At 38.4% G+C, this 19,630-nt stretch overlaps 1 protein-coding gene across 1 annotated transcript; it reads right to left on the bottom strand.

Moving 5' to 3' along the window:
- Positions 1–840: 840 nt before the first annotated feature.
- On the bottom strand, positions 841–14,214 carry LOC147074979 (uncharacterized). The gene is made up of 7 exons (XM_085943005.1): positions 13,750–14,214; positions 7,778–7,910; positions 5,367–5,658; positions 4,025–4,120; positions 3,490–3,636; positions 2,245–2,490; positions 841–1,535 (listed from the first exon to the last, which is right to left on the bottom strand). Exons 1-7 carry the CDS (start codon positions 13,960–13,962, stop codon positions 1,091–1,093), a joined length of 1,572 nt encoding a protein of 523 aa, XP_085799131.1. The 5' UTR covers positions 13,963–14,214; the 3' UTR covers positions 841–1,090.
- Between the last annotated feature and the right edge of the window lie 5,416 nt (positions 14,215–19,630).

Below are 19,630 nucleotides of genomic sequence, written 5' to 3'. Positions count from 1 at the left end.
TTTTACATGACAAATTGGGCATGAAAAAAGTTTCTGCAAGATGGGTGCCGCGTTTGCTCACAGTCGACAATAAACGCAATAGGGTGGTGGCCTCTAAAGCCCTGTTGTCGCTCATGCAATGCAATCCGGATGAATTTTTTCGTCGCTTTGTGACTGTAGATGAAACATGGATACACCACTATACTCCCGAGACGAAAGAACAGTCAAAGCAGTGGATTGCGAAAGGCGAACCATGTCCAAAGAAGGCGAAAACCGTAAAATCAGCTGGTAAGGTTATGGCTATTGTATTTTGGGATGCACGTGGAATTATTTTCGTTGACTATTTGGAAAAAGGAAAAACAATAACAGGGGATTATTATGCATCTTTATTGGACCAGCTAAAAAACGAAATTGAAGAAAAACGGCCTCATTTAAGCAGGAAAAAAATCCTCTTTCATCAGGACAATGCCCGTGTTCACACATGTTTACGATCAATGGCTAAAATTGAAGAATTGAAGTTCGAATTGGTCGACCACCCACCGTATTCGCCAGATTTAGCCCCCAGTGACTTTTTCCTTTTCCCAAACTTAAAAAAATGGCTAAGTGGACAACGTTTTTTTTCAAATGAAGAAGTCATCGATCGGACAAATGCTTATTTTGAGGACCTTCCGAAAACTTATTTTTCTGACGGTTTAAAAAAAATTGAGAAACGTCTAACCAAGTGTATTGAGCTCCAAGGAGATTATGTTGAGAAATAAAAAAAAAATACAAAAATAAAAACTGTTTTAATGCTTTTTTCTAAGGAATTATTGACCCACCCTCGTATCAAAAGCTTATTAAACAAAAAACCATACACACGGATGGAATAATAAATATTTATTTAAGAAAACAAAACATTGTGGACATAACAAATCAAAATTCAGGATGTTCACAACATGAGATTTACAATATAACAGAAATGCCAGAGAGGTGAATTTCGAACACATTGCTGGTTAAAGCTGTATTGTTATTTGAGCATGGTTGAGACATTTGCGTCAACGTAATACTTTCAATATCACGTGGGAATTAAGAATGTCCAATAGTATCTTTGCCAACATCATTACAAAATGAACTAAGACTCTCCTTTCATGCCTTCCCGCTCGTGAACAATCATATGCCCTTTCAAAGAACACTTTTGAGTGAAAGCCTTCCCACACACATTACAAACATGCTTCTTATCACCAGTGTGAATTTTCATATGCTCCGTGAGAGTATATTTCCTTTGGAATCCTTTGCCGCATACCGAGCAGGCAAAATCCTTTATTCCCGTGTGGCTCAGCATGTGCTGACGCAGGTAAGCCTTTGAATAGTACGCTTTCCCGCACGTCTTGCACATGTTGTTACGCTCGTTCAAGTGAGATTTCCTAATGTGAATGGAGCGACGGCCTGACGATGTGAAATATTTGTCACACAACTTGCATTTGTATTTGCAAGCTTCCTCGGTTTTCCCGTGCACATTCACCAAATGTTTGCGTCGGTGGTCATAGCTGGCAAAGCGCTCGCTGCAGTGAGGGCATCTGGTGAAAAATACAACAGTCATTCATTAAATAAATTCTCAGTACTTATACTAACATGGGAACGTAATAAAATTATATCTCATAGTAATTAACATAATACAAAATCAAACCCACTTTTCAAATAAAACTTCATTTTTAGTTTCAGTATGAACATATTCTAATCTTCAAACATTCCTGTTTCATTGGACGTTGGGGCCAATTTGATCAGTATCGAGGTGTCTGTAGGTGTATTGGGTGATATTGGGTTTTTGTGCCATGCATCTTGTCAACGGACATAATCGGACAATTTGAAGGTAACACCCTATTTGGATGGGCTGACCATAGATTGAAATATACTATATCGTCGTTGTGCCTTCAAAATCGGCTATGTGTATTTTTCAAAACTTTACAGGAGAGGCTAGAGAGGCAGAACAATGCCCGTCGCCTACATCGAAATATTTTTTAAAGCTATTCCAGAATACATTTTATCATAAACTTTATATTTTTTCCTTGGTATAGAAGGAATTATTATAAAATTTTTAGTGCAAAAAACCTGATTTGTGATATTTATACACATAGCCGATTTTGAAGGCGCAATGACGATGTATAATATTGGACAAACCAAATTGAAACGGCTTAAGGATTTATAAGGCCTCATTACACATGCAAATGATAAAGTGTGCTTATGGAAGAATGTATACAAAAGTTAATATGAATCAAATTTTTCTACCTGTGAACGTTTGGATTATCTGAATGTTTTCTTTTCATATGAGACCATCTGGAGTCGACTGTCTTGAAGATCTTTCCGGGACATTTCGGGCACTCGTATCGCTCTGTTGAATGCACATTACTATGCCGTTTGAACTGGACTATATTTACGAAACCTCTTCCGCAATGCTCACAAGTGAAGTTCGGAAAATGCGAAGGCATGTGTATTCGCAGACCTATGTGGCTTTCAAAGACTTCATTGCACAAACTGAAACAGATTATTAAACAGCGATTATCGATACAATGTTGCTTGTAGGGTGCATTAGCTCCATTCAACTAATCTCAGCCATTATCTTTATTTCACTGAGGCTTTGACTGCGACCCGCTGTCATATCACCTCTTTTGCTCTCAAACTTTTGTTGACCAGTGCCACACTATAGGCTAGTGTCGAAGTGTGGAGAACTGACATAAATAGTGCACACTTAACTTTGTCAGTCATACTTATTTGTTTTCATTGAACTAAGAATACAAATTGCAGATGGTATTGGTTAGTTTTTACAATTCAATTAAATCCTGCCTAAGCCAAACCATGATATTTACCATGATAAAATGATTATGTTTTTCCATTAATAGAACATGCTTAAGAATTTTTGTGCATATACAACCAATTGCAATAGTTGTGTGATATTGATTGGCTACCTACCCATGCAAAATATAAATTTCGACCGAAATGTTAGATAGACATTGCCAAAATGCCTGCCATATTATGTTATGTTAGTAATGTAGAATAAATAATATGTACTACTGTCTAACAAGAACTGCTTGTCCACGTGTTAAAACTGTGTTCTCCTCCAGTGCAGCTCATCGTACTTCCGTTTTCAAATGAGGAACGCCCCCAATTTATCCTTTCATTTTATGCTCCCGTGGTGTACGGATCTGTCAATTTACGTAATTGAAAACTTTTTATAATAAAAATATGTCTAAAACGAACAGGAGTGATGTTAGAATTATTATTAATAAACTTTTGGTTTATTGCGAAGAAGAAAAGGAGTCACATCTATAAGGAGAGCCGACACATTATTTAAACACGCCTCTAGCACGCGTTGCTGCCATGGTAAGTACGTCACTGAGAAGTCTTCTACATGCGACTACGGCGATTTTCTGTTATCGCCGACTTCTTGTTGTCGGACAATTGTATTTTATGCAGTAGATGATAATTGAAGGAGTGTTATTAATGACTATTTTCTAGATTAATTTAAATACTTACTGGCATTGCATCTGTGAACTGTCTAAAGAATATGGCAATTTGTTGTAATTGTAGGTGCTTTTGACAAAAGGCTTTTTCTCCACTGGTTCTACTTTTGCAGCATCTTGTATTACACTAGTACCATCTGTTATTTGTTCTGTTTTTTCTCTAGAAATAAATTGTAGACATTATAAAAATGCATAACCTTTCATTATTAACCTTTTTACTGCCGGTAGGTGTATGTATGGCGGTACCTTGCACGCCGCGAATTTTATTGCAAAAATAAAAAAATAAAATCAATTTACATTTCAAGTGGTAAAAAGGAATTCTGTTTCAATTCTGAGTATGTGACGACATTCCCAATATATGACGTTGTGTGTTCCAACATATTTTTATGTTTAAAATAATTGATTTACCCCCTGTTTCCCGTTTAAAGTGGGACGTCCAAAGACGTCATTTTTGTATGAGCGGCGTTCCGTTCACGGCAAAGTTCACGTCTTAAGACGTCATTGGCAGCCATCCGGTTAAAAAATTCAATTGATTTTATAATACTTACTGTGAAGAGGTTTCTGAGGTATTTTGTGTTTTAGGTGTTCTCAGTACAACTTTCAAACTATTTGATCTGTGGACGGGCATTTTTGTAAAGAATCTTCTGCAATAAAGAGATTACAATAAAACAGTTACTCTATACAATACGGTCATAACAGCATGTTTCTTGGATTATAAAAGAGAATAGCCATAGGTACAAACTGGTTGACTCGTACAATAATAGATTTAAAAGGGATTATCAGAATTATTGATATTCTCATATCATCAGATTATTCACATAATAGTGAGATATCCCGAGTTCTGGGCTAGCTCAGGGTATTGGTCGAACTTAGGATTCACAAAAATTAGATTAAATAAAAAGTCTTTGTCTTTTTTTTTGTAAGCACGTGGCTTTATGATTTCAATGGTTTTCTTTTTTACACTTATATTCTAATTATTAACACATTAGTTTTATTTTTGACGCAAGAGTTTACGAACTAAACTCTATGTCTGCTTGTGATAACGTACTTTTTCCGACTGCCTCTTTAAATATTTAAAAATGCTCACGTGATAATTTAGCAAGTACAGTTACTACAAAAGAACTTTCATGCTAACTCTCTTCCACGCTTACATCCTTTACATCCGTCTCTTTTAAACTCATAAAACAAAATCTTACCTAGATTTACAAGCTATTCCTATTACTAAATTAATTACAATTTTAATGCTATAAATCTTAATATTACACTTAAAGCTATTAGTTTGAAATTTTATATCTAGGTACATATGATAATCAGCATTCTAAATTTAACATTTTCCGTTTTTATCCAGATAGCCAAGTGATACGTCATAAGTCTTTCATATTCTGTTAATTGACTATGTGACCAAGCTGCATATTTAGACCTACAAAACTTTATTCCGGCTCCCCATTGAAGACGGGAAGTCCAGGAGTATGTCAATAGGTACCTACGTACTATTAGATACCTAGTTGTTCTGTACAATTCATGTCATGAGATAATCCAATTTCTACAGTTACACTTCCACTTAAGAGAAGTAAAGCCAAAATATTCAAATTATATACGGATATGAAAATTATAATGACATTTTATACACTATGCCCTTGAAACATAATCAAATGGTGGCAATAAAATGCTTAGGTACATCTTTTCATTAAAGGTAGTTACATGTTTGAATCTTGAACTTTTCAAGCATTAAATGGTATGTGAAAACTGCTCCTAATTAATTTTTTAATTAAATGTCATTTGTACTCCTTTAATTCTCACCACCTCAATTCTTATTTAAATGCATTTTCAATTATTATGCCAGTACATAGTATAAGTAACCCTAAGACTATCGTGATTATGTTTACTTACTTTCCATCATTGCTTTGTGAGCTAGTTTTCAATATTTCCTTTTTGATAGGAAGTTTCTTTATGGGAACCTGTTTTACTTCTTTTTTAATTTCTTTTTTGATTTCTTTTTTTATTTCCCTTTTGATTTCTTTTTTTGGTTGCATTATTGGCTTGATGGGTTTTTTATTTGTCAGCAATCGAATAAATTCATCATCTTCTCTGTCAGAATGATTAAAGCCATCACTGCTGTCGAAATTTGATTCTTGGAATGTTGATAAATCGAGATATGAAGTTGAAGGCGTCTTTTTTATGACTGTAATAAAATGAAACCAATGGTATATTAGTATCTTTTATAGTATTAACTGTCAATTCTTCGTAGAAATAAATTGTATTAATTAAAATAAAATGCAATATACTTAGTATTAATTCCATTTAGTATAACAATAATCAAGACCCATTTCCTCCGCTTCAAAAGGACATGAAACTAGTACAAAATATACAATACACCTATAAATAACACACAATTTACCTTTTACAATTTATTACTTGGTATAAATATCTGTTGAGGGGGAGAGGCACGCCAGCAGAGAGCCTAGCGGAAAAATTCGAAGCTTGCAATTTGAGATTTTTTTTGATAATTTACAATTTCAACTGTATTAATTAATTAATATGTATCTGAAAACATTAAGGCCATGCATTAGTTGAGGCACGGTCTAAAAAGATCGTCGCTAGGCGCTATGACGCCTGTCAAACGAAATATTAATTGTCATATAAATCCAACATACGTCCATTTTATGTTCTGTTTATTGTTCTATTAGTAACAATAATAATATATTCATTGACATGTTTTCTTTTTAAAGTAAATGGGTAACGTTTTTAGTCATCTTTACACGATTTTAGAATTAATTGACCCGTCGCCATCACGCAGCAAAGTGACGTGTTCCCGGGTCAACATTCTCTCAGTGAATGGCAGCGAGTCCAAAATTTCGTCGCGCGTACAGTTGAAAATTATTTGGCGTTTCACTGATGCGTCACCTTAATAAAATATAAATAAAAAGGAATTTGAAGTTATACACATTTATATTTTTATAAAAATTGATGTTTTTTAAATAAATATAAAAAATATTAAAACGATGAATTAGTCACAAATCTAAACGACGAAAAATTGAAAACTTAATAAACTAAATTTTAATAATAAATATGACCATAAAATATAATGTAATAATAAGATGTGACCCTGCAACGAATTCACATTTATTACATTTTTTTACAATTTGTAAGTTTATCTTTAAATTTTAAAAAAAAATTAACAATTACAGTTGAAATTGTAAATTATCAAAAAAAATCTCAAATTGCAAGCTTCGTATTTTTCCGCTAGGTTCTCTGCTGGCATGCCTCTACCCCTTAATACAAACCTCTGTGGAGGCCTATATGATCCTGTTAGGATTGGACATGGTCAAAAAAAAGTGTTTTTGTTTAAGTAATAATACATTAGTATAAAAGAACTATTTGTTTTAGTAGGCGTGGATTGAATATCAGAAGTGATAGCTATATGACAACACAGTTATGCAATAGTGCCCAATAGTTACTATTGCCGATAGTGTTTATACACTTTTTTTTCTATAAGAGCCTGCTCACAAGGTGTGCTTTGGCGCGCGAGTAACAAGTTGCGCGTTATCAAGGTACATGTGATCTTACTGAGCCGCCCACAAGCACTCGCTCGTGACAACTCTCACGCGAAATGCGCAGGTCAATCGCCAGAATCTCGAACTCGCGTGTACTGTGCGCGAGTCAAGGTACTGTGCCGCCAATTATTGCGCCCAGTAACAATGCAATCGCCAACGTGCGTGGAAGTGATTTGTCGGCTAGTTATAACAAAGACATTATTTTTTTTCAAAATGATGCAAAATAAAAATCATCTAGCGAAAAATATCCGGAACATATTCAACTATAATGCCAGTTAAGAAATAAACCACTCAAAGATAGTGTCAGTGAAAGAAAGACACTTTCGTGATTGCTATACATGCGGCTCCGAGCGGAGTCGGCGGCACTGATTATGACTGGCCACGCGTCTCGCGCTTACTAAACGCGTCATCTGGGCGCAACGCATTTTCAAAGCACGCGAAGAAAGCCTTGTGGACAGACTCTAAACCAACACAATTAAATTTTGATTTTTAGGCTAGGATCACTGTTGACGGAAGATCCTGGGTGAAATTATTGACTGGCAGAAAAGCTCTGTAGTGCACAATGAAAAGTGTCAAGATGTTTCATCCGGCCGCCTGGATATAACCATATAATTATTATATTTGGATTTTTCCCTGCTATATTCAAAATTATTTGTAGGTACTTGCTTTTCCTTCCATCACCTGCCACATTTTCACACTTTGTTTACTATACTGCATAATATATAAAGGAGAATATTAATAACTTACCACGTCTTTGCCTGATTGTTTTCTGTGAGACTTGTACTTGTTTTTTGAAGGTTGCCGCATCTCTAAGCTTTTTTATACAAGAGTCACATATCAGGTAAATATTCTGCAATCTCTCTTCCCGATTCCTCCCCATCTGAAATTAAAGAATCGTATATCTATCATAGACAAGAGAATTTATAGCTATCATCACGCAGCGGCGAAGGGTGGAGATAGGCTGTTAAGATTCAACATAAATGGTTCACATTAAACTTTGTCAGTCATATTTATTTGTTTTCATTGAACTAAGAATACAATTTGCTGATGGTGCTGGTTAGTTTTTAAGATTCCGTTAAACCCTGCCTAAACCAAACGATAATAGTTTAGGTATGCTATGGGCGATCCGACAACAATAGTGCACACTTCTTCAGTCACAGTTATTTGTTTTTGTTGAATTAAGAATACATATTACGTTATTTTTTTTAAATTCATTAAGCCCTGCCTAACCAAACCATAATCCATAAAATAATCTTTCATCTATAAAATATCTAAAATTATGTAAGTTTAATGGCAATTTCAATTTTATAGATAAATGAATATTTTTTACTATTTATCTCCAGTGGCTTGGATTAGGCAGAGTTTGATTGAATTTTAAAAACTAACAGACACCATCTTCAATGAAAACAAATACATACGACTGACAAAGCTTAGTGTGCACTATTTTATTTGGATGTTGACAGCCTACCTCCACCCTTCGCCACTGCCATCAAGCGCAGCAAAGCTGCATACTTCAGCCATATTTTCTGCAATGAGAAGAGTGTTTTACTCTGACTCATAATGCAGGGGAAGGAAGAGAGCAGCAGAAGTGTAGCTAGAAAGAAATTCTCTTTGCTATGCAACCTCCATACGTAGCTCAATGTCCAAGGCAATCCGGAACTGATACGACTGACCCAGAATAGCGAGATGTAGTGAAAATTGATAAGCAACCTACGATAGAAGACACCACTCAAAAAAGATAGACCAACAGGTCGAGGCTGTTTAAAACAAAATTCTAGATTATATTAATATTACAATGTACTGATGCACAATTACAATGATATTGTTTTTTCTTTTTTTTTAAATTATTAATAACCATGTCCTTGCTTTTTCGTACAAGGTGGTTGTTAGTAATTTTGAATAATCACAAACACCCAGGCTTTGAGAAAAACACATAAATGTTTTTGCCATGACCAGGAATCGAACCCAGAACTCTCGGGCGAAAGGCCACCGCCTTACCCACTGCACCACGAGAGCCGCCCTAAAATGATATTGTTGCACCAAGTGTGTTTGAACAATACCTGTGAGATTAGCAATTGGTCTCAAAAATACTTTCAAGAAGATAAATGAAAACGTTGTCAATGGATTTAAGTTATGTGAGACATGATGTTAACTGCAAAGACACGTATTGCTTGAGGCTAGCATATCGTAAGGGAACAAAAAAATAAGGAAAGTGAGATACCCGGGGTTCCAGCGGCTAGCTCAGGTGTCCATCGAACCCCGGATTCACAAAAAAAAAAAAATTATATAAACGGTTAGAGTGGAAATAAAACTCGGTCTTTCGTGTTCGTGACGTGGTCTTATATTTTCTTATGATTTTTAGTTTCACAAATTTATATCTGGGTTTTTACGATTATAGTCGCAGGTCCTATCCTATTGGAAAAGGGACGCTTACTAACCTTTTTTTTTTTCTTTTTCAAACTTCGCGTACCCACGCCATTCTACAAAAAAGACTCTCGTGATTGGCCAAATCTTATCGCATGATTTTGATTTGACGAATCACGAGGACCACCTCGGCGCAGGCGCGCAGATATTTCGACGTAGCCGGCAAGTGCGGCAAAATTTATTATTTTTGAATCCTTATATTTAGTCTTAAAATTATCTCTTTCATCCATCATCATTTTTACTTTTTAAATTAAATTAAATTTATCTTAATTACACCTCCGCCCAATATGCGATTTTCACACACCGGACGAAGGCCTTTACCTATGAATAAAAAATACTTACGTGGTTGAGCAAGCAATCAGATTAGATGTTTTATGAAGCCGTTTCTAGAGGTCAGGGTTACGTTTCGACTTATAGCTACTAAATGATTATTTTACACCGGGAGAAGCCCGCCTGTAACAGGGGTGTATCAATTCGCCCCATCTGGATTAAAGTCGAAAGGTACGCCCTGATCTCATCGGCCACCCATCCAATTCCTTGTTCATCCGTTAAGTACATGGCATGATTAACAGTTTATAAAAAAATTCAACTACAATCTAACTATTCTAACATAAAACTCTATACTTTAGCTCTATTTTTACGTATCATTCTATATATTTATTTTAATTACTATTTTCCTGCTCAAAGCAATGCTCCTGAATAAGTCAGAGTTTGATTTATTTTCCTTTCTTATTATCATTTGTCATAATTTATTATTATTTTATTTTTCTCCTGTAATGTCATGCGCTTATTTTGTTTTCGTAATGTTTTTGTTATTCTTCTCGTTCTTTTATACTAGTCAGCGGAGGGGTCGTGGAGCTATAGTCTTCGACTCTTGGGCTGTCCAGTTTTTTTGTATTCCGAGAGGCTACATTTGTAGACGTTTGGCCCTCGTTCGGAATTATTATTTCGTGTTACGTCTTTCTTCTTCTGGTGCAATAGGAGCGTACCTCGTTTGGCGTCGTCTGCCTTTGCAACCAGGGCGTGGTAGTGGCGTTACTATTGAGCCAGGCTCGTTTCGAGTAGCGGATATCCTTCTGTGGAAAGTTTTCCACTCATCTGCTGGTCTCTGGAGTATCACCTCACGGACAGATACTGTGTCTCCACCTGTTCCTATTACTGCGGGCAAGGCATCGTATAGCGGTACAACGGCTAGGCTCGCTGACGGCGGCACGGCTTTCTCACAGGTACTAGGATGGTTTTTCACAATAAGTATCCATTTCCATTTCTTCTTCTTTCTTTTCTTTGTAGATGGTTACACTTCGGAGGTACCTCTTGTCGTTTCACGATATCTTTCAGGCGTCACGTCCCTAGTCTTCTCATGAACCTGCGACGAGAAAGGAGAGTGTGCACTCTCCACACCATCAAGCTTTGGTATCATGAATTTTTCGGCTACGCTGCCTTCGGATGCGCTTACTTCGAGAGGTGGCTCTCTTTGTGCTTCCAAATTGTCTTCATCTGTGTTTATTCTTTTACTTTCTTTAGTGTTTTATTCGTTCATTAGACTTCATTGTACTTTAAATTTAGTCGAATTTACATTATTAATTACTCCTACCCCATACATTAAATAGCTACTAATTTTATATAAAATCTTCCCATTGTACTTATGGCACTTACTATCACATTTAATATTTTACCCTAATACCCATAAATATTTTGCAACATTGTATTGACTGTGTAAATAACATTGATATTAAAAATTGAAATATTCCACCCTCTCATTATATTTATTTACTGAATCAGTAAACTTAAAACTGGGTAATTAACTTTATTTTTAGTGAAACCCGTTTTATTTAAAAAAAAAAAAAAAAATTGTTGTTTCGTTTTACGCGCCCGATCCCGGCGTTATCGCGTTTAGTCGCATGTCATCCTATTCCAAAGGCGCGCCGCGCTGATTTGCGGTGCCTCTCACGTTTTATTACTCATTTTTTTTTTTTTCATCACAAGCATACAATCTCTACTTTCATCCTCTTATACCTAATTTTAACTTATTATTAAAATTTCACTTATCAACTATAATATACACTTCGTCGAGTGATGCCGTATTATTCCCGTTCCGTTTTCGCTGTGTTAAATTTACGATTGGTAATTTGTAAAGAAATAATAGTGACGGTCGTATACTATTTTCTTCGTTTCTCTTTGGATTCAAATTATTAACACGGCGTAACTTTGAAACAGGTTTCGCGCTACTGTAGAATATCCTTTCTTTCCCGTTTATAAAATTGTTTGCGATTTTCAATGTTAATGTTTTCGAATTCATTCATATTTACTTTATTTGAACGGAAAGAATTGGCGTCACTTTGCGAAGCGTTATTTTTAAAACTAGAATGTACATTTTTCGTACTAATGAACTTAAGATTACAAGGCTCAGAAAGTTTGTCCTTAATTAACTTTACATTCGTAATTAGAAGAATTTCCGGATGTTTTATTCGTATAATCTACACATTTCACTTCTAACAGCAACTCGGCGTTCACCCTTGACTCGAGGGTTGGCGACTGGTCCTGCTTCATCTCCTCGTGGTCGAGCCTGCGCCCGCACAGCTTCGATTCATCTCAGCTTGCGCGCCTTTTCAGCCCTCTTGTGAGGCTCCCTGGCCTCGCGTTTCCTTTTTCTCTCCTCACCGAACATCCCGTGGTCGACTAGGGTACACGACATGTTAGTGATACCCTAGGAAAATCGGCATTTTGCTCGCCGTTTTTCGTCGTGAGTGGGCCGTGGCCTCTACGAGCCCTCCTCGCTGGATACCGTCGATGATGTGTCTGGTCTCCATAGGTGGGATTTGTGCAGCCATTCGTCGTACTGGAGACGTGCTGGTGCTACGGTCTCCAGCACGACGCTAGGCGCGGTCAGCTCCGTATGTGGACTGTCTTCGAACACCAGAGGGCTCTCCCGGTTTGATGTTGGAGACAGCACTTCTTCTTCGATAAGGGTTACGTCGGAGTCCGCTTTTTAGTTAACCATTTCTTGGTTGTTCCGGCTCCTGGATCATAAACTTTTATTTAGCGTTCGCGGACGTAAATTTTATTTCGCGGGTTCGGAAGAATTAATGCGATTCTTCACGCCTCATGTTGCCAGGGTGCCATTGAGATACCCGGGGTTCCAGCGGCTAGTTCAGGTGTCCATCGAACCCCGGATTCACAAAAAAAAAAAAATTATATAAACGGTTAGAGTGGAAATAAAACTCGGTCTTTCGTGTTCGTGACGTGGTCTTATATTTTCTTATGATTTTTAGTTTCACAAATTTATATCTGGGTTTTTACGATTATAGTCGCAGGTCCTATCCTATTGGAAAAGGGACGCTTACTAACCTTTTTTTTTTTCTTTTTCAAACTTCGCGTACCCACGCCATTCTACAAAAAGGACTCTCGTGATTGGCCAAATTTTATCGCATGATTTTGATTTGACGAATCACGAGGACCACCTCGGCGCAGGCGCACAGATATTTCGACGTAGCCGGCAAGTGCGGCAAAATTTATTATTTTTGAATCCTTATATTTAGTCTTAAAATTATCTCTTTCATCCATCATCATTTTTACTTTTTAAATTAAATTAAATTTATCTTAATTACACCTCCGCCCAATATGCGATTTTCACACACCGGACGAAGGCCTTTACCTATGAATAAAAAATACTTACGTGGTTGAGCAAGGAATCAGATTAGATGTTTTATGAAGCCGTTTCTAGAGGTCAGGGTTACGTTTCGACTTATAGCTACTAAATGATTATTTTACACCGGGAGAAGCCCGCCTGTAACAGGGGTGTATCAAAAGAAATTTAATATTCCGAAAATACTATAATTTTGAATTAGGTATTAAAAACGAAAAATTATCCGTATAAGTATCCACATTTTCAGAAATAGATACTACAATTTTTAGACCTACGTCCTATAATCAGCATAGAAAAAATTGCAACACTGCCATGGCCTAAGCAACGCAGTGTACTAATCAAAAATAATAAATAAAGTAATATAGCGTTCTTTGTTCATATCCACTTCTTAGGTAGAGCATAATATAGATAGCAAGCAATGCCTCCAATAATAACTATCCACTATCGGCCACAAGTCTTCTTCTATCTACCCAAGCCTTCCCAGTATCTCATAGCTACGTATTCAACTATCTTCCAAGATGAAGAAATATTGTAGGTAGCTTAAAACACTGTCAAAAGTAGGCCCCACAAACTGATAACAGATGTGAAACAAACACCTTTAAAATGGTAATTTATAAGACTAATAAATAAAATTAAAAGAATTTCACACCTGCATAGAAAAACAATAATCTATCATTTCTGAATATATCTCCGGTCTGCCGTGATGCGAATACGGTTGCATCATATCTTTAAGATTGTTGGAGTTTTTCATACAGCCCTGACAAAACTTTGAAGGGTCTACGTCAAATTCTGGTATATCCTCGTGCTCCAATTTAATGAGTAGACTATCCAGGGGTATGTCATCTTGATCCATCAATTCCATGGCGATATCTTGAACGTTTAGTCAGTAGGAATTATAAGAGCATAATTAATTAGTATACCACTGGCTGTACGCATTCATTTTCATTACATTTAAAAAAATATTTCATTATCTATTTTAACTATCGTACTAATAACTTAACAGTAATAAATCAATTCCTGAGATATACATAGAATTATTAAAGACAAGTTGTTTAATATCATTAGAAATGCGAAACATTCTGATTTCTGTTTTTATTTTGACAGATTGATATTCAAAGTCTAGTCTATGGATATTATTGTTGTTTTACTTATGTGTATAGCTTTATAGTGATTAGATCTTTTAGTCAGGCAAATTTATGATAAATCTGGTAATATTAAATTTAATGTTTCATGATATCCTATTTTAGACCAAAATTGCAAATTTAAACATTTTACACAGTTTTATTCTGTTTATAAAACTTTCAACACCATTAATGCAGTCCACACACCAAAGCGAATATTCGCCAATCAAGCTCGTATTGGCTTATGGGAAAGAGCACGCTTGCGCGACCACCTTGCGTCTTGAGTGCGAATTTGCAGCGAATAATCGCTGCGATTTACAGCGAATTATTCCCGACGCACAGATTTCGGAAGGGAATTAAATTATTATCTTACAAAGTTCAATATGGAGCGCTGCGATTGTTTGACGTTTCGGTATCGAGCATTCAAATATATCAATAATTTTACATTATCATTGATGCAATTTTATTTGTCTCCAGCAATGCCATCCATTCGCATTTACCCCGTCAAAATATCCCGAAAAAAGCACCCGCATCGGTATGGAAGGTCCGGTCAAAAGAGTCTAAAAAAATAGCCAAATATATGACAAATTGATGGCTTTCATTCTATGTTTAGATCTCCTGCGTGCATATATGTTTCGTTTGTTCATTAACAACAGGTAGGTAGGGAGCATTACAGCGGCGTAGGCTTTTTTTGAGACTCTTTTGACCGGACCTTCCGTACCGATGGCGGGTGCTTTTTTCAGAATATTTTGACGGGGTACTTAGTGAAAATACAAAAATGCGAATTTTCACGTAATTTCAATGGAAAAACCATAAAAAATACATGAAAAAATATGCAATTAGATTACTCAAAGGTATGCATTTAAAAAATGTGGAAAAAATGTTTTGTGTTAAAACTTGACGGCCGCTCAAAATCAAATTTCTAATGTAGGTACCTATTTAGTCTATGGCTCCAACCGATGCTACCACCTATAATGAAAGGAGTTTTACCTACCAATAAACTACGGAAGTCAATACCACCCGACCGAGGCATACCTGTTACCCCCACGGTGAAGCTATGCGACCTAGAATACGCCGATGACGCTGTCCTATTCGACAACTCAATCGAGGGCATTCAAGAGACAATCGACAGGTTGCATAACAACTCCTCTCGCGTTGGTTTGAAAATCAACGCGAAGAAAACCAATATCTTGTGTAATAGCACCTGTCCAGATCCAGATTTCCCTCTGATTAGCGACGGACAAAACATCGAGAGCGTCGACAGCTTCAAGTACCTGGGGGTACACATCACGGGAGATGGCATTTTGCAGAAAGAGCTCGCTATCCGAATGGGAATGGCTGGAGCAACATTCAACTCGATGCGGAATGTCTGGGACTCACGATTGTACTCGGTCAAAACCAAATGCCGCCTATTCGACGCTTACATTCTGACGGTGCTGCTTTACGGTAGCGAATCATGGCACCTTACGAAGGCTCAGAGCAACCGTATACTGAGCTTCGAAAACAGATGTTTGCGACGAATACTGGGTGTGCGGTGGTATGACTTTAGGAGCAACGAGGAGATAAGAGAACGCACCAAGCAGCCTCTCATCACGCTGAAAGTGAAGAGGCGACGTTGGACCTGGCTCGGCCACGTGCTGCGGATGCCAGAAGAGAACTTCAACCTGGCTTGCCTGTTCTTCAAGCCGACCGGATTCCGGCGTCCTGGAAGGCCGCTAAATACAATCTACAGAGTGTATACGGCGGAGCTACGGGATGCTGGTTTGACCTGGAACGAAGCAAGAAGACTGGCGAGCGACAGGGATTCTTGGAGGCGCCGCGTGGTGTCCATATGCTCCGGTTAAGGGGCGGATATGGCAAAAGAAAGATGAAAACTCTTATTATTCATGTTGACTTTGAAGTCCTTGAGATAGGGTTTGCGCTTCCTTCTTCGCGTGAGGTGTTATTCTACTAATTTAATTTCCTTTTTCTTGTCGTTGGTCATTCCTCCCTATTTATTTACTAGTCATACCGCGCGTCCCTTTTTTATGTAGGGAGTTTGAGACTCCTTTGTCTTCATTATGATATGGCTCAAGGAACCAGGTAGAAATTACCTGGACTTCAAAGTCAACATGAATAATAAGAGTTTTATTGGTAGGTAAAACTCCTTTCATTATTCGAATTTGACTTTGAAATCCTTGAGATATCTGTTTGTTATCACCTGGTGTTGGGTATGCCAAATTCCTGCATGTGACAATGATTCATTGACGAGGTATAGACCATCGTGACGTTCAATGTATAGGGTTGAATAGAGAAGTTAATTGGTTCTTTTCCCCTTCTGATGGTGGTGTGTCCATCGTTCTCAGGTAGTTGTCGTGAAATGTCGACTCACTACGCCAGTTACCTCTCTTGAAGATAATTATCATCTATTAGGTATATTTACAGTCTAAGGAAGCCACAACTGAGCGGAAACTGCCTGGTGGTTCTTGTACCCCTGCTTCCAACAGTACTTACCTTATCTAATTCCCTATAACTGTCCTGGTGGCTGGTCCTCTTGAAGATATAAATAATTCCGAAATATCCTAACCTTCCTCTCTCCTTGGGTTTTACATGCAGACGAGTTTCCGTAACCAAAATACTGGGTCAATGTTTTGACACGTGGAAGCGCTTAGCTTCCATTCCGATTGACGATGCTTGGCGGTATCTGTCTTTGCGCCAAACATTGACCATACAATTATGTGGTCACCTTTATCCACAAATCCATTGTCTACTATTACTGAGTAGTGTGAGGTCATGAACCCTTCGTCCCGATGCGAGAAGCAGCCGAGTAGCTGTCCTGCGAGACGTTTCGAATAGGTTGTACTCCACCGGTTGAGGTTGAGGGCTATTATGGTCCATTAGGTTCGTGTTACATCATGTCATTGTCTTCCATTTGTTCTAAGCTGGTTTGTAAGTTTTTAGAGTCGAAGGCCGCCATCTGGAAGTAAGGGGTGCCCTTTCTTCCACCATTCAATTTGATGTTATTTCACCCCACCCAAAATTATCCATAGTTAAAGAGACAGATCCTGGGTCTTTGTATGTGGACGGTTGGTCTCCGTACCTACTAGTGTCGTATGTAGGTTAGGTATTGTATAAGGAGGTACTATCGCCCTTTTTCGTAAGTCCACTCCTCAAAAGCATTGTTTCCAGCTCGGTGCCACTAGTAAGTACTTCCCTCTAGCTGAGTTCAGGTGCGCTAGGACTCGTGGAATTAAGTTTTGATGGGGGAAATATCCAGGCTAGTCTGAAGTCCTATACTCGGCTGAAGGCGTCGTCAAACAGCGCGCCACTGTCTGTAACGTCTCGTGAGACGTACGTTGCAATGACATATTGTGCTACGAGTATTTCGCTTGCGAATAAATCCACCCCGGGAACTTCCCATTTTTCAAACAGGGGGGTGGTTGCGGTGTTGATGAGGTGCAATTCGGGAATGAGTAAAGTTGTCTGCGGGAGAGATGATCTGCCACGCAGTTGTAATTTCTGCGGAGGTATTGTGCAGTAAACGTGAATAACGTGATGTTGGCTCGACTGATAAATACTAGTATCTGTCGGCATAGGTTTAGGAGGGTGACAGATTTTGTGCCGCCCTCGTTATTGATGTATGCCACCACTGTTTTGTTGTCTGTCTGCAGAAGCAGATCTGATCCTATGATTGCTTGTTCCCGAGATTGAATTGTAAACATTTCCTTCCTGTTGGAATGCCATGCCATGCTAACTGGTTTTGTTTCCACGTACCTGATAGGTGGTGTTCATTCAGCTGGGCTCCCCAGCCTGCGTCGGCTGCGTCTGTCGTCAGGAAGTGATTGAATGTAGTTCTGTGTGTCAACTCTGAGGATCCTATCAGCTGGAACCACCACATGATGTCATGTTAGGCCTGTGGTGGGATTGTCGCCTATTGGCGAGAATGGGACCTCGATAATATTGATGACTGGAGCTTTGTAGCCGTCGGCAATGCAACTTTCTTCGTGGAGGTAGGATGCGAAGTTAAGTCGCCCCAGAAGGGATTGAACATGTGCCTGTCTGAGGGACCAACTGCCTTTTTGTACCTGCCTTGTGTCAACTTTGAGGATCCTATCGCCTAAAGCCACCACATGATGTCCTGTTAGGCCTGTGGTGGGATTGTCATCAATTGGCGAGGATGGGACCTCAGCCATATTGATGACTGGAGCGTCGTAGCCGTCAGCAATGGAACCTTCCTCGTGGAGGTAGGATGTGAAGTTGAGTCGCCCCAGAAGGGATTGGATATGTGCCTGTCTGAGGGACTAACTGCCTTTTTGTACCTGCGTTAGCAGATGGTGACGGAGTGCTACACACTTCTCCGGTGACAGAAAGCTCCGCTTGTTGTGTGCGTCCCACGTGATGTCCAGGAACCCTCATTGTTGGCTTGGGATCAGACAGGATTTTTTTATATTCATTAACTGCCCTAAAGACTGTAGGAAGGTTATCCTGTATTCCTCCTGAACCGAGACTGTTTCTCGGATTGGTTGGCTACTAAGAATTCATCTAGGTAAATGAATATTCTCAGCCATTCTTTCGTAGGCGTTCGGCGACCCAATTGGTCAGGGATGCAAACATAATCTGGGCGGCTGACAGCACGAACGGGAGACACGTGAATTGCAGGAGCCCCCCTCGGTAGGCTAGTCGAATGAATCGACGATGTTGAGAAACCATAGGTACCTGGAGGTACGCCTGGCTTAGATCTATTGTAACTAGCCGGTCTTCTTTTTGTAAGACGGCTGGAACCTCGTAATGGTGAATTAGTTTAAATGGCTTTGGCTGTAGGAATGCATTCAAACGCTTTCGGTTACACACAGGGCATGTTCCCGTCTTGTTTCGTGATCAGAAACAGGGTTGAGAGGAAACTAGGGGTTAGACCCGCTTCTTCTAGAACCCCTGAGTACTTTAACTCCTCGATCTCGAGAGTGAGTTCGAAGGCCTTCCGGGACTTTGAGCTCGGAGGAATCCTTGATAGTGCCTCCCGAGTAAAGGTATCCTTCACCGAGGACGAAATCACCTGGCGCCGAGCTTGTATAATCTCGGCGTGCTTTCCGGTAAGGATCTGAGTCATGTCCTCGCAAATTTTATTATGCGTTGTCCCCAAAACCCTCTTCTTTTTTGGTACAGTCCCATTGCTGTTATGATGTTTTGAGGATTGGTTTCCCAATCCACTAACCCTTAAAAAAAAAAATGAAACTTATACGATAAAATTTTTGAGAAATAAAGGAAGAAACAGATATGGCTGGCCGGTGGTAGATGATATTTGTCAAATTAATAAAACCGATATTGTTTTGGTTCTAAGCGAACCGAAATCACATCGCAGAGGAATTTTGATTTTTGATTCAGAAGTTTTAAACAATTTTTCAGTATATTAATAAGCTGTATTCTAATGTG

Source organism: Rhyacophila brunnea, unplaced genomic scaffold, assembly GCF_057557595.1.
Source record: "Rhyacophila brunnea isolate RB1 unplaced genomic scaffold, BYU_Rbru_1.0 scaffold_15, whole genome shotgun sequence".
Classification (NCBI taxonomy): domain Eukaryota; kingdom Metazoa; phylum Arthropoda; class Insecta; order Trichoptera; family Rhyacophilidae; genus Rhyacophila; species Rhyacophila brunnea.
Note: the sequence above shows the minus strand (reverse complement) of the source record. Positions and strands in the feature narration are given on the sequence as shown.

Coding starts and splice junctions, on each gene's coding strand:
- LOC147074979 (XM_085943005.1), bottom strand. CDS start 13,962: ATGGAATTGATGGATCAAGATGACATACCCCTGGATAGTCTACTCATT. Junction 4,121..5,366: donor TCACAAAGCAATGATGGAAA/GTAAGTAAACAT, acceptor TCTTTATTGCAG/AAGATTCTTTACAAAAATGC. Junction 2,491..3,489: donor AGTTCACAGATGCAATGCCA/GTAAGTATTTAA, acceptor AATCTGTTTCAG/TTTGTGCAATGAAGTCTTTG.